Source organism: Silene latifolia, chromosome 7 (genome assembly GCF_048544455.1).
Source record: "Silene latifolia isolate original U9 population chromosome 7, ASM4854445v1, whole genome shotgun sequence".
NCBI classification, from domain to species: domain Eukaryota; kingdom Viridiplantae; phylum Streptophyta; class Magnoliopsida; order Caryophyllales; family Caryophyllaceae; genus Silene; species Silene latifolia.
In genome coordinates, this window is record NC_133532.1 from 118,212,862 (window position 1) to 118,227,547 (window position 14,686).

Here is a 14,686-nt window from a genome sequence, read left to right on the forward strand (position 1 = left end):
GTGACGGCAAGACACCCATAATCTTAATATTTGAAAGATTTTGTAGTTGAAAAAAAAAAAGTCCTATATGACTAAATCATAGGGATTTATAGGGAGTGTGGATAATGGTAGGATTAGGTTGGCGGGAGAATTAGGCGGGAATTTTTCATCAAACTAATTAAAAGAAAATGAGGAAGAAAACCTTCCAACTTCCACCGTAAATATTAGGTTTTATTTTTAAAATTATAAATAATTAAAAATAAAATATGAGTAAGAAATTAAAAATAATTAAAAGAAAATTAGGGAGAAAACCTTCCAACTTCCACCCACCGTAAATAGTAGGTTTTATTTTTAAAATTAAAAATAAAATATGAGAAAAAAATAAAAATAATTAAAAGTAAATTGAGATTAACCTTTCAACTTCCACAGTCAAAGTAGTTCAACACAGCAAACTCTAAGTTCATCAACTCCATCACCTTCATCTTCTCAAAACAACCTTCATCATTTAAAAATGTCGAATAGTTTTGATTTAAATGCTTTGTATATCGAGGAGGAGGGAGAAAACGAAGTCATTGACGAGAATGAAACAGCCACTGAATTGTTACGGCATGCAGCACATGTTCTGGAAGGCAATGAAGACAATCAACCAGCTATTGAGCCTACGATTGGTGCGGAATTTGAATCAGGTGAACAGTTTGCTGCTTTCTGTTATACTTACGCTTATAAGACGGGGTTTGAACTTCATGTTCGTAGTAGCCAACTTTTGGCTCCCTTCAAGGAGCAGGGGGTACGTCGAAACGGAGTTGGGGATAAAGAACCACGATTCCACATGATGAACAAGATTAGGTTTATGTGTTCAGAGGGCAATACGACGAAGAAAAGCTCGTGTGTAACACCATGTAAAATGTATGTATTTGGGAAATTAAATCACGACAGTGGGAAATTTGTAATCTGTACTTGTGATTTGGTACATAATCACGATTTGAATCCGAGGTTAGCCTAGGCATGTAGTCAATTATAGGCACATAAGCGAATATTTCAAGGCCAGGTTGGTGTTGAACGACAGAGCTGGCATACCAATTACCCGGAACTTCAACACATTAGTTAGGGAGGTTGGAGGGATTCATAATCTACATTTCAATGGGCAGGACGCGAGAAACTTCATCAACAGCGAACGTCGCAAAAGTAGGTTTCGTGGTGACGCTAAAGAGGTCTTAAATTATTTTGAGGGCTTAAAAGAGCGAGAATCCGATTTTTACTACGTTGTTGAAAGGGACGCGGATAATAAGTCGTTGAACATTTTCTGGTCGATGCACGATGTCGTGCCATGTACAAGGCTTTTGGTGACCCATCGTCGTTCGATAGTACATTCCTAAGCAACAGTACGGATGCCTTTCTGTCCATTCGTTGGAGTTAATCATCATGGAAGTACAATATTATATGCAGCGGCTTTAATTTCATACGAAGACACAGAGTCATTCGAGTGGGTGTTTGAGAAGTGGATAGAATGTATGGGTAGAGCTCCAACCGTCTTACTAACTGATCAATGTAAAGCAATGGAAGGGGCAATCAAGAAAGTGTTCCCGGAGACTAAACATAGATTATGCCTTTGGCATATTCTTCAAAACGCGGATAAGAATCTAAAAGACCACCCACAATTTTCTCAGATTGACAGAGATTTGCGTACGCTTGTACACGAGAGTATCACCGAGGAGGAACTGCAAGATATGTGGGACGATTTCATGGAAAAATACAACTTGCGACGCAACAAATGGTTGAGGGGTGCATGGGATATGAGACAGCGGTGGATGCCTGTTTTTTGGAAAGACACTTTCTGTGCGGGTATGTCTTCTACTCAGAGGAGTGAACAAACAAACAGGTTTATTAAAACGTACATGAGCATAGAAACCGGCCTGATGCAATTCATGGAGCAGTACGAGGATGCCATAGAGAAAAAGGTGGAGGACGAGAAAGTCAATAACGCCAAAGACATTAAGAGCCCACTTAAATGGGATCCCATGATATTATTCGAGGATATCTTTAGTAAGGTCTACACAAACAGTAAATTCGGAGAGGTGAAAACAGAGGTATATGGTTGTATAAGCACCAATGTCGAAACTCTTCCAAATAGTTTGGGTTTCATCAAGAGGTTTAGGGCCACATCAAAAGTGATGAAGCATTTTGGAAGAAAGATCGAAGAAGTTTTGAAGTGAGTATTGACACAATCACAGGTGAGTATAAATGTGGTTGTAAGATGTTTGAATTTAGAGGGATCTTATGTCGCCATATCATGAAGTGTCTTGATGTGTTGGACGTAAAAGCTATCCTGACAAATACATAATCGAACGCTGGCGCAAGGATTTGGTTAGAGGATACGAAAATATTCGGGTTGGGTACTACAACCGGATGAGTCGAACGTGTTAAAAGGTCTCTTGAGATAACGGTAAAAAATGATTACATTAAGAGGTTGGCTATGCAAAGTGAAGGGTCTTCTGCCATTTATAATAGCAGAACCGATGAACTAATCAAAGAGTTAGAGGCTCATCTTTGGGATACGATCTATAGATTCATTTGCGGCGGTGGAGTTTCCTCAAAAATGTGGGGTCGTAGGAGACTACGACCTAGGGAGACTATCATAAACACACCTCAACAAGAAGGTGACATTAGAGACCCCCCCGACAAGCGAGGGAATGGCAGAAGACGTATTGTCAAACAGACAAAGAGAAGGAGAAAGACAAATGATGAGGATCCGACAACCACTACGCTCCCCCCAAATACGAACCCAACCCGACATGTTCCAAACGATGATGCTTCATCCTTTATGAGTGGCTTTAGTGGTACACAAAATACTCCACGTTTTACACCGTCACAAAATACTCCGACGTTCTCCCAATCGCAATTTAGGTCACAATATTCAAATTCTCAATATTCTCAATATACAAATTATAGTCATAGGTTGTAAATAGGAAGTATGATTTTTTTTTTGTATATCATTTGACTTCTTTAAACAAATAATGTATGATCAATCAAAATCAATGACTATTTTCCTTAATTCATTTTCACAGTATTGAGTATATGTCTTCAAGTATTAGAATAGCATACGGTTAACTTGTGCAAAATTATGCCAAAAACAAAAAGAAAAACCCACAAGAGGATTCGAACACGAGACACTTGGAAAGCATGAACTAAGTAAGGAAACCACTGCACCCACTAACTTATCTTTGTCATATGTCCAGTCCTATATATATATAAGGTCTTTTTAACTTCCGGTCATGGATATTAGCAAATAAAATATTTATCAATTTAATTAAAATTTTAAAATAATGTGTATAAAAAAAGACATAACTTACTCATACCCACATAAGCAAAAAAAAAAAAAGTACAATGAAAATTAATCATAAAATAAATTTAATTTTAAATTTTTTAAAAAAAAATTAATTTCAAGAAATTAAATATTAAAAACAGTGTGTATAAAACAAAACATTACGCAAAAAAATAAATTACAACGAAATTTAGGTATAATTTAAAATAATATAACACAAAAGAAAAGGTATTATATGAAAAAATATTAATTGAAAAAAAAAATTAAAAAAAAAAATTAACGTAAATACATAAACATACATATAAGGAATAATCATACCGTATAAAGAAATTGATACAATACGTATCAATTAACCGTAGCGTATACAGGACTGTGTACGTATATTAGAGGTATACATAAATATACGAAATATTAAAGGTATATACTGTATACATAAATACTAAAAATAATAAAAGGTATTAGTAATAAATAAGACTTAAATATAAATTAGGAGAGAAGTTTTTTTTAATTAATAAAATATGTGGCAAAACCGAGAACATTAATTAGGGGGGGCAATTAATGAAGGAATCAAGGGATTAATTAGATTAAAAAAGATTCTTTGAATTGGACAAGTGGCGCGTCATTATTGGTGGTGTATGAGGGCCTCATACACCTGGTGTAACTCTACCATCTTCCATGAACATTTAATTATATCCTTATTTCAATTTACATAATTCACTATACATTGCACGATTAAATGTGAAGTGCGATTCATTAACGCCTTCCCAAGGGAAGTGCTATAAAAAGATGACGACTACGTCCTCGTAATTAAAACAAGGCTAATGATTTTGAAAAATCAAAAGAGGAAATAAATTTTTAATATATGCATTAATTGTATTGGTTAATGTGTAATTTAGTTCTTAATTTTTAAATTAATACCTAAATTAGAAGATATTTAATACTTAAATATGTATTTAGCATTACCTTTAAAACAATTGGTCTTCTGTGAGACAGTTTATAATTAAAATCCTAACGAAATTATGATAATGGAGATCTCAATCTCACCCCTCGAAAACCAAAGAAACTGGCTAGATTTACCGCGTGACTTAACTTTAACGATTCTGAAAAAATTAGAAGTCACGGAAATACTTAAATCGGCTCAATTTGTATGCAAATCGTGGTACGTTTTGTGCAAAGAACCCTCCGTGCGGAACACTATCCGTTTATATGACTTCGGCGAATCAGAGTCGGATTTACAGTTCGAGGAGAATAAGTATACGGGTATGATGGTTAGTATTGTTGATAGCAACGATACTGATTTGTTCAATCTCGGTATCAAGGATTTTGCTCTCAAGATCTTTTATCCTACACTGCATCATGGTACCAAGGATTTTCAAGTTTGACATCCAAAAGCGATTGTCAAAACTAGTCGCTTTTCTCGTGTTTTTCTCGTGTTTGAGTAATCGTAGAGATTGGAAACGTTTAGTCTACTTGTATGTGTTTTCCCTATAAAGCGGATATTGTCGTCTAAGTAGGAATTTTGTGATACCCAATTAATTTCCAATACTCCAATTTTCGAGCAGGAGGAGTAAATAATTTTGGCGGTCTCCAGATATTTTGCTGCAACCGATTAATTTCCTTCCCAATGCAAGCAGAACAGCCCCATAATTTTTGGCGGTCTCCAGATGTTTTCCCTATAAAGCAGTACTTTATAAAATTGGGCAAAGTTCTGTTGTCAAATTTCTTTAGTACAATTAGAGCAAAAACAATATTGGTTCTTATTCTTGGGGTTATCAATAAGAACCCAAAATAAAAAGTTCTTCTATTGCAACTATAAGGTTGTTCTTAGTTTTAAGAATTAAGTTCTAAAATAAGAACTTAGTTGATTATACATGGGAATTTGAGGACCAATAAACATGACTTTGAAAATTGTGAATACCAATTACATATTTACTATTTTCCATTTAAGAACTTTATAAAAATGTCATCTATTGTGAATATATATTCTTAAACATTGGAATTAATGAAATGTGACATGACAAGATAAGAACTTTATGTAGAGTTCTTCTATTGCTATTGGTCTTAGAAATTAGTAACCATGCCGTTAAATCCAAACCCTAATAAAGTTACTACTACAGAAACTGAGGTAGTTTCCGATTCACCTCCAAAAAATAACAGAAACTGGTCAGAATTACCGCGTGATATAACTGATAATTCTTTTAAATTCAACCAGCTGGGTTCAAAATGTCCTGATATGGCATGTAATGACGAGGCACTGGCAATTTCAAAAAACATGCCTGAACTACGCCACCTTCAGATTATTGGAAATAGCTTGACGGATGTTGGTCTTAGAGCAATCCTTGATGGGTGTCCACATCTCCAGTCTGCGTGCATGTTTCTATTAAAATTCAATTACTACTCTCCTCTCCGTCCATGACTTGCTAGATATTCATGCTAGTCAATATTAATGACTTGCCTATCACTAATAGGCTCATGGAAAATAAGTGGTAAAACATTTTGCCTAGCTTTTCTAGTTTTGCAGGCTACCTAGCTTTAGATGGCAAGTTAGTCATATGCAGCATAGTGTTTGTATGTGGGAAAGCCACTATTTCAATAGTGTATTGTGTAGTATAAATAAGATAGTTTTATGCTGGGTATTGTACTCAGAGCTCACAAGCAAAACAAACAATTAGAAAGTTTGTACGTAAGAGTTTAGTGAGTCAATAATATTAGTGAGTTAAGAGTGTGAGTGTTTATTTGTAATTGGTATATTTCCAATTTATTTGAGTGAGAATAAAATTATTGTAACAGTGCAATTTATTATTATCGTCTTACTCTTTTCACATAATATTTTTCATTACGCTTCCGTATAAAATACACTCTAATTCGCTACAAGCGCATCGAGCCGTGATGGGGCGGAGTGTTATTTATCTTGTCCAAATATTGATCCGGGATCAATATTATCTTAGTTTGCACTGGGACTGTGAAGCAAATTGGTCGGGGATCAAGCTTACTTGATTGAGCCGAGCGTCATCAAGTCACCATGGGAGATATCAACTTTTCAGCCAGTGGTATTGAGAAGTTAAACAGTGGAAATTACAGTACGTGGAGCACACGTATGCAATTTTATCTGTTGGGACAAGATCTTTGGAGCATCGCTGGCGGTGGTGAAACCGCCAAACCAGCTAGAGGAGAAGAGCTGAAGAAGTGGATGGTCAAAGCCGGAAAGGCTATGTACGTTAACAAAGCAACCGTCGGGGACGATATGCTATACCGCATCAAAGATGCAGAAACACCAAAGGAGGCATGGGACACTTTAAAAGAGTTGTTCTCAAAGAAGAATGATTCTCAACTCCAGTTGCTCGAGAATGAGCTAATGTCGGTTCGACAGAATACCATGTCGGTAAACGAGTGGTTTACCAAAGTCAAAAATTTGTGTGAGCAAATCACAAAGTTGGATCCTGAAAATCCAATCACGGATACCAGGATGCGAAGAATTATTATCTTCGGTTTAAGGCCAGGTTTCAGTACTCTTGTTGCAGCAATTCGAGGTTGGGCTACACAACCAACTCTTATTGAGTTTGAAAATATGTTAGCCAACCAAGAACCTCTAGATAAGCAAATGTCTAGAGCATCCATCAAGGAAGAAGAAAAGGCTCTCTTTGGTAATAAAAAGTCATACCAAGGAGGTGACAAGGGAAATTCTGAGTCGAGTTCTCAAGGCGGTTCAAATAGAAAACCAGGAGGATTCAGAAAAGGCCAAGGAAGAAGAGGCTTCCAACGAGGGGGAGCTCGTCAAGATCGACAACCAGACCAGCAAAGAGGTCAGGTGCGCCCAGATGTTGTTTGCTACAAGTGTAGTAAAAAGGGACATTATGCTCGAGATTGTTGGTCAAAATCGGCAGAAGGAAATGTCGCAACATCAAACGAGCACAAAAATAATGAAGTTGAATGGGATGTTCAAGCTTCATATTCAGTTGAACAAGAAGGTTCAAGCAAGAAGTCGACAGTGCACGAATCAATGGCATTAGTCGCGGAAAGTGACAACTTAATCAATTATAAAGATGATTGGATAATTGATTCAGGTTGTTCGAATCACATGACGGGAGACAAAGAGAATTTTCTAAGCATGTTAGAGTACAAGCGTGGACGAGTTGTTGTGACTGCAAATAACTCAGAGTTGCCAATCACTCATATTGGCAAAGCCATGGTTATCCCAAGATATAGTAAGAAGCAAGTTCATCTTGATAATGTCTATCATGTATCAGGTATGACGAAGAATCTAATATCGGTGTCACAACACGCAGCTTCGGGAAATCATGTGGTTTTTGGGCCTAATGATGTGAAAGTGTATCCAAGTTTGGAGGAAAATTCATCTCCTATCATGGAAGGGCGACGCTTGAAATCTGTCTACGTAATGTCCGCTCAAACGGCATATGTAGACAAAGCTAGGAAAAATGAGACGGCTGATTTATGGCATGCACGCCTGGGGCATGTAAGCTACACCAAGCTGAAAGTCATGATGAGTAAATCAATGCGCAATGGCCTTCCTCAACTTGATGTGAAAGAAGATGTAGTTTGTGTTGGGTGTCAATTTGGCAAAGCACATCAGCTACCATATGAGGAGTCAAAGTTCAAGGCGGAGACACCTCTAGAGTTAATTCACTCTGACCTATTTGGTCCGGTGAAGCAACCATCAGTTAGTGGTTATCGTTACATGATCACTTTCATTGATGATTTCTCAAGATATGTGTGGGTTGATTTTTTAAAGGAAAAATCAGAAGCCTTTGACAAGTTCAAAACTTTCAAAGAAAAAGTGGAAAAAGAAGTTGGCAGAAAGATTCAATGTCTACGTACAGACAATGGGGGAGAGTTCACATCCACATAATTCACACGATATCTACAAGATTGTAAGATCAAATGTCAGTTGACGTGTCCAAACACTCCACAACAGAATGAAGTGGCAGAGAGGAAGAATCGGCATCTCGCTGAGACATGCCGAAGTATGGTACATGCCAAAAATGTACCCCCACGTTACTGGGCTGAATGCATGAAGACAGCTGCACATGTGATAAATAGGCTACCACAAGCGAGACTAGAATATGTCTCTCCATTTCAGAAGGTGTGGAAGCTAAAACCTGCTGTGAGTCATTTTCGAGTTTTCGGGTGTGTATGTTATGTCTTCGTTCCAGATCATCTTCGTACCAAATTTGACAAGAAGACAATTCGTTGTATCTTTCTTGGGTACGATGATCAAAGGAAGGGTTGGAAATGCTGTGATCCAACTACTGACAAGTATCATGTGTCAAGAAATGTGGTGTTTGATGAAGCATCATCTTGGTGGTCACCACAAGCCGTGTTACTGCCAGACTCAAAGGAGATTGAAGAAAAACACAAGGATAAGATAGATGATCAGTTAAGCGAGAGTGATGGTGAATAAAAAAGTGAAGAATCTCAATCTTCACCAGCAAAAGAGAAAAGTCCTTGGACAACAGGGGTACACCACAAAACTCTTGAGGAATTAAGACCGAGTCAGGTTGAAGATGTCATTATCTAAGATAAGGATAGTCAGCAACAAGTGAGGAGAACTAGCCGGCCACACAAGCCAAATCCTAAATATGCAAATGCAGCAATGGTGGAGAACACCGTGAAAGAGCCAAGTAGTTACGATGAGGCCGCTCGTAGCAAAGATTGGATGAAGGCTATGGAAGAGGAAATCCAAGCACTTCATCAAAATGAAACTTGGGAGTTAGTGCCAAAGCCAACCGATGTTAAACCCATTTCATGCAAATGGGTGTATAAAGTGAAGACCAAGCCATATGGTTCTATTGAAAGGTACAAGGCACGACTAGTAGCTCGAGGATTCTCTCAGCAATATGGGCTAGATTATGATGAAACATTTAGTCTGGTTGCAAAGATTACCACGGTACGTGTTTTACTAGCACTTGCAGCTAGTAATTTATGGAAATTGTGGCAGATGGACGTGAAGAATGCATTTCTTCATGGCGAGCTTGATAGAGACATATACATGGATCAACCAAAAGGGTTTGAGAGTTCTGATCAACATTATGTATGTAAGTTGAAGAAAGCTCTTTATGGATTGAAGCAGGCGCCACGAGCATGGTACGGTAAGATAGCTGAATTCTTATTGCAAAGTGGTTATTCAGTTGCTCCTGCAGATTCGAGCTTGTTTGTAAAAGCTCGAGATGGAAAGTTATCAGTGGTCCTTGTTTATGTGGATGATCTTATCATCACTGGAGATGATGATAGAGAGATTCATCAAATAAGATCAAATCTCTCAATAAGGTTTCATATGAAAGAGCTTGGAGAGCTAAAGCATTTTCTTGGTCTAGAGGTAGACAGAACCAAAGATGGGATATTTCTTTGTCAATAGAAATACGCCCAGGATATTTTGGAGAAGTACGGAATGCCCGATTGCAAACCAGTGTCGACTCCAACCGAGATTAATGTTAGACTGTGTTCTACAGAGGGAAAAGATTTAGAGGATGTGACGATGTATAGACAACTCGTGGGAAGTCTTATATATCTCACATTGACTCGACCTGATGTCGTTTACGCGGTAAGTGTGGTTAGTCGTTTCATGCAAAATCCAAAGAAGTCTCATTTGGAAGCAATACGACGTATACTGAGGTATATTAAAGGAACAGTTGACTATGGAATATTGTACCCAAGTGGTGAGTTGTCTGAAATTCACGGGCACCGTGATCCGATTATGCGGTGATCATGACACACGCCGAGCAACTACCAGGGTATATGTTTAGTCTTGGTTCCGGTCTTTGTTTCGTGGTGTAGTAAGAGGCAACCCTCTTTGTATCATTGTCGAGTACAGAGGCGAGTATAGAGCATCGGCGATGGCAGCACAAGAGTGTGTGTGGCTAACACAACTCTTGAAGGATCTATATCAACCAGTTGATTCAGGAGTGAAGGTCTATTGTGACAACATGTCAGCAATGAGATTAGCAGAAAATCCAGTTTTTTATGCTAGGACAAAACATGTTGAAGTACATTATCATTTTGTACGAGAAAAGATCCTAAGAGGTGAGATTAATCTTGAATATGTTAAGACCGATGATCAAGTAGCGGATATCTTTACAAAAGGGCTGAGTGGACCAAAGTTCGAGAAGTTTCGAGAACAACTGGGTATGATTCCTCGACTAATTCTAGGTGAGAGTAGTCATTGAAGGGGGGTGTTAAAATTCAATTACTACTCTCCTCTCCATCCATGACTTGCTAGATATTCATGCTAGTCAATATTAATGGCTTGCCTATCACTAATAGGCTCGTGGAAAATAAGTGGTAAAACATTTTGCCTAGCTTTTCTAGTTTTGCAGGCTACCTAGCTTTAGATGGCAAGTTGTTCATATGCAGCATAGTGTTTGTATGTGGGAAAGCCACTATTTCAATAGTGTATTGTGTAGTATAAATAGGATAGTTTTATGCTGGGTATTGTACTCAGAACTCACAAGCAAAACAAACAATTAGAAAGTTTGTACGTAGAAGTTTAGTGAGTCAATAATATTAGTGAGTTAAGAGTGTGAGTGTTTATTTGTAATTGGCATATTTCCAATTTATTTGAGTGATAATAAAATTATTGTAACAGTGCAATTTATTATTATCGTCTTACTCTTTTCACATAATATTTTTCATTACGCTTCCGTATAAAATACACTCTAATTCGCTACAGTTTCCACATTGAACTGGTGGGAAATCTAGGGATGAGATTATTGGAACAGATTAAGGATTTTCGGCGTCCATATGACTCCACTGATGACTATAACTATCGCACGTGATTTTATAATTCTAGTGATTCTTCTGATGAAGTTTCAACGGTTATGCAGGCTTACATATTGACGGTGGTTGAACGTATACTGATTAGTCAGTTAGATGTTACTCGCCGATATAAAGAAAACTCCCACGCCACATCTTCGTATTTTTATTTTACTCGTATGCTGTTTCGTTTGTCCTGATCTTTCGGACAGTTTCACCACAAAGGTTTTCACTTGCCTACTGTTTGAAATGAATTTCCTGTAAAACAGTACCCCTCCCCTTTTTGGAACTTTTTCTCTTATAAAGAATTATTATACGGAGCAGTCTGTACTTCATCAGCCTGTCAGGTCCCTCAGTTAGTCGAGAGTGAAGCCGCTAAGTAAGACAATCAAAAGCTTCGTGTGCTGTAAAGTGCGTGGTAGTGAAAGGATGACAATCAAAAGCTTCGCCTAGCCTGTCAGTCATCCATTGCTCGATATATTCTCTTTTCGTAAAGAATTCTAAAATATCCATTCACTACGCATAAACAAATATGCGCATTACCGAATTATTTCACTTTTGTACTGCTAAACTAAACAATTACTTAAACTATTCAATAACAGATTTGCCTAATCAAGTCATTCAAGTACCTAAATTCATGGAGATCTCCGATTCATCCCCGGAAAATCACAGAAACTGGTCCGAAATACCATGTGACGTTATTCTGATGATTCTGATGAAGTTAGGAACAGTTGAAATACTTGAATCTGTTCAATTTGTGTGCAAAATGTGGTACAATTTGTGCAAAGAACCCTCCATTTGGCATACTATCCATATCAACGGCCTCGATGAACCAATCCCGGAGCTTAAACTCGAAAAGATGTTGGTCAACGCAGTCGATCGCAGTGCTGGTGGTTTAATTGATCTCAATATCGAGGGTTTTGGTTCTGATGAGCTTTGTTCCTACTTTGCCTCTCGGTATATATTTGTTGTTTTATTAGTTTGTTTTTCTTTATTCGGAAAATTCATGTCTTATCCCTAAAATTTACCATTTTGCAATATGGTATCCAATATTTTAAGTTTGTATACATATAATACCCGTGTTTGATTTTCATGCACAATATGCCATTTTTGTTGCTATAAATAAAACTCAATTCAGAATCGGCCAATTTTTTTCTAAAATGATTATCTCGTCATAATCTACAATTTGAGGAAAAAGAAAAAAAATTGCCGGTTGATATTTTATACGGTTTTTTTAACGAAAATCTCAAATTAACAATATCTTCGATCAGTTCTGAATGACCATTTTCGTTTTATCAATTTATAGATTCGAAAAGGTAATTTATTTGAATTCCAATTTCTGATCTATGATTTATGTTCAATTGAAAATTGTAAAAATGATAAAAAATAGTTAGTTGTGTTTGAAAATCAAATATCAAGGATATCATGTGTACAAATTTAAAAAATTGAATATCACCTGTAAAATGGCAAAGTTTAACGTCAATTTTCCATTCTTTATTTATTCGAATAATTGGCTTTTGATTATGTGTGTGAGAGATTCATGTCGTTAAGGTTTTTGACGGTGATTTTTACGCTGATTGCCACAAACCTGCTGCAACTTTGCCCCTGTATTTATCCAGGTTTGGGACCGGCAGTGAATTTTTATTTTAAATACCCGTTTTAAAGAATAAAAAAAAAGTAAACAAATGATTGGGACGGAGGGGTAACAGCTACTTTCGAATGGGTGTTTTAATTTTGTAGTAGTCTATGATCTGAAGTTTTAATCTTCTGCATCACTGGATTTTGAGGTTGAAATTTTTTAATATGGCGAGCATTGAGGTGTGCGTTGAAATTTTTCCATTTACCCTTTTCTATTCGCATTTTGAGGTGTGCGTTCACCCATGGACAGTTCTAAAGGATGATTCATGTCAGCCGACCCCAAATCATTTTGGGATTAAGGCTCTGATGTTGTTGTTGTTGTTGTTGTTGGCGAGCCTTGACTGAAGAATACATGGGATTTGCAGTAGTTTTGGGACTCATATTAGATTATTAGTCATGTGTAGCTTGTTCGGCTCTTTGTGGCTGCGCTCAGTTGCATGGGTAATGTTACATCATTGTTGCATCCCTTGCAGGGGTAATGTTGCATCATTTTTGCAGGGGTAATGTTGCATCATCATTGAATTTATATCAATTTTTTAAATAGAATTTAAGTCTATTGTTATTGCAGGTCGACCCAACTAAAACGCCTTCGGCTTGTCTGCTGCGACTACATTTCTGACAAAGTAATAATTGGAGCTCTTGAAAGCCTAACTTCTTTGGAGGAACTTGAACTTACTCTCTGCGACTTTCAAGACGAAGCAGCCATTCCTATTATTAATTCGTGTCCCTCCCTCACAACTTTTAAATTCAACCCGCATGGTTCAAAATTTCATTATAATGCATGTGATAACGAGGCACTGGCAATTGCAGGAAACATGCCTGAATTACGCCACCTTCAGCTTTTTCGTAATGGCTTGACAAATGATGGTCTTAGAGCAATCCTTGATGGATGTCCACATCTACAGTCTCTTGACCTGCGTGCATGTTTCCACATTGAACTGGTGGGAAATCTAGAGAAGAGATTATTGGAGCAAATTAAGGATTTTCGGCGTCCATATGACTCCACTGATGACTGTAACTATATTACCATATATGATAGTATAACCGATACTGATGATTATGAGGTTTATGACCATCCACTTGGATCTGACTAAACCTATATGTCTGACGAATGTGACGATGATGCGGAATATGAACTTGACGATATATTAAATAATTGTCAGATTCCAAAAACAACCTCTGGGTGATGTTTTCATACTTCACTTGGCTATGTTGGCAACAGATTGCGTTCCTGTTTTTTTTTTTTTTTTTTTTTTAATTTGAAGCTCTGTAAACACAGGAGTGAAGACCGAGAGAATATCGTTTAACAGGTTGCTTAAAGGTTTCTGAAGTTAGTTTTAGTTACCTGATGTTTCAACTGTTATGCATACTAAATGTTGATTGTTGTGCAATACTGTCAAGAGCGTACGATGTATCAGTTTTGTTGTTTCGTTGCATATAAGGGAGCTCTTGAGCCATTGAGATAATATTGATATTCTATTGCAGTTTAAATTATAGCATTGCCATGAGTGTTTTAAATTTTGCTTTGCCTGAGCTAACACTGTTCTTTAATTTGTTCTAGCAAATTGCAAATTGCTAGAACAAATTAAAGACGTTAGGCGTCCATTTGACTCCACCGATGACTATAACTATCCGGTCATTACATCTGAGATTAGTGACTCTGATGACGAGGTTTATCGATATAACCCTGACTACATGACCGATATGTCAGATGATGATCCCACATCGACTGGTGGGCAATTTTAGGGAAGAGATTATTAGAACAAATCTAAGGATGACTCTGATGGTGAGGATTATGAATATAAATTTGACAACATGGCCTATATGTCTGAATTCTGATGGTGAATATGAATTTGGCTATTTTGATTAATAGTCTGAGTTTCTAGAAACAATGAGTTGTCGTACTTTACTTTGCTGTGTTACTGACTGTATTTTTTATTTTAGGTTTTGTTCCGTGATGAAGGGGAAGTTCGGTTACTG

At 37.2% G+C, this 14,686-nt stretch overlaps 3 protein-coding genes across 3 annotated transcripts; all 3 read left to right on the forward strand.

Moving 5' to 3' along the window:
* Positions 1–1,535: 1,535 nt before the first annotated feature.
* LOC141590595 (protein FAR1-RELATED SEQUENCE 5-like) lies at positions 1,536–2,192 on the forward strand. Its single transcript, XM_074411171.1, has one exon. It carries the CDS (start codon positions 1,536–1,538, stop codon positions 2,190–2,192), a length of 657 nt encoding a protein of 218 aa, XP_074267272.1.
* Positions 2,193–4,326: 2,134 nt separating this feature from the next.
* LOC141590596 (putative F-box protein At4g05475) lies at positions 4,327–5,717 on the forward strand. The gene is made up of 2 exons (XM_074411172.1): positions 4,327–4,677; positions 5,367–5,717. The coding sequence occupies exons 1-2, from the start codon at positions 4,327–4,329 to the stop codon at positions 5,715–5,717; spliced, it is 702 nt and encodes a 233-aa protein (XP_074267273.1).
* A 5,695-nt stretch (positions 5,718–11,412) lies between these two features.
* On the forward strand, positions 11,413–14,144 carry LOC141592726 (putative F-box/LRR-repeat protein 9). Its single transcript, XM_074413507.1, has 2 exons — positions 11,413–12,025; positions 13,275–14,144. The coding sequence occupies exons 1-2, from the start codon at positions 11,601–11,603 to the stop codon at positions 13,798–13,800; spliced, it is 951 nt and encodes a 316-aa protein (XP_074269608.1). The 5' UTR covers positions 11,413–11,600; the 3' UTR covers positions 13,801–14,144.
* Positions 14,145–14,686: the final 542 nt, after the last annotated feature.

Coding starts and splice junctions, on each gene's coding strand:
- LOC141590595 (XM_074411171.1), top strand. CDS start 1,536: ATGGAAGGGGCAATCAAGAAAGTGTTCCCGGAGACTAAACATAGATTA.
- LOC141590596 (XM_074411172.1), top strand. CDS start 4,327: ATGGAGATCTCAATCTCACCCCTCGAAAACCAAAGAAACTGGCTAGAT. Junction 4,678..5,366: donor ATGGTACCAAGGATTTTCAA/GTTTGACATCCA, acceptor TATTGGTCTTAG/AAATTAGTAACCATGCCGTT.
- LOC141592726 (XM_074413507.1), top strand. CDS start 11,601: ATGCGCATTACCGAATTATTTCACTTTTGTACTGCTAAACTAAACAAT. Junction 12,026..13,274: donor TGTTCCTACTTTGCCTCTCG/GTATATATTTGT, acceptor TTGTTATTGCAG/GTCGACCCAACTAAAACGCC.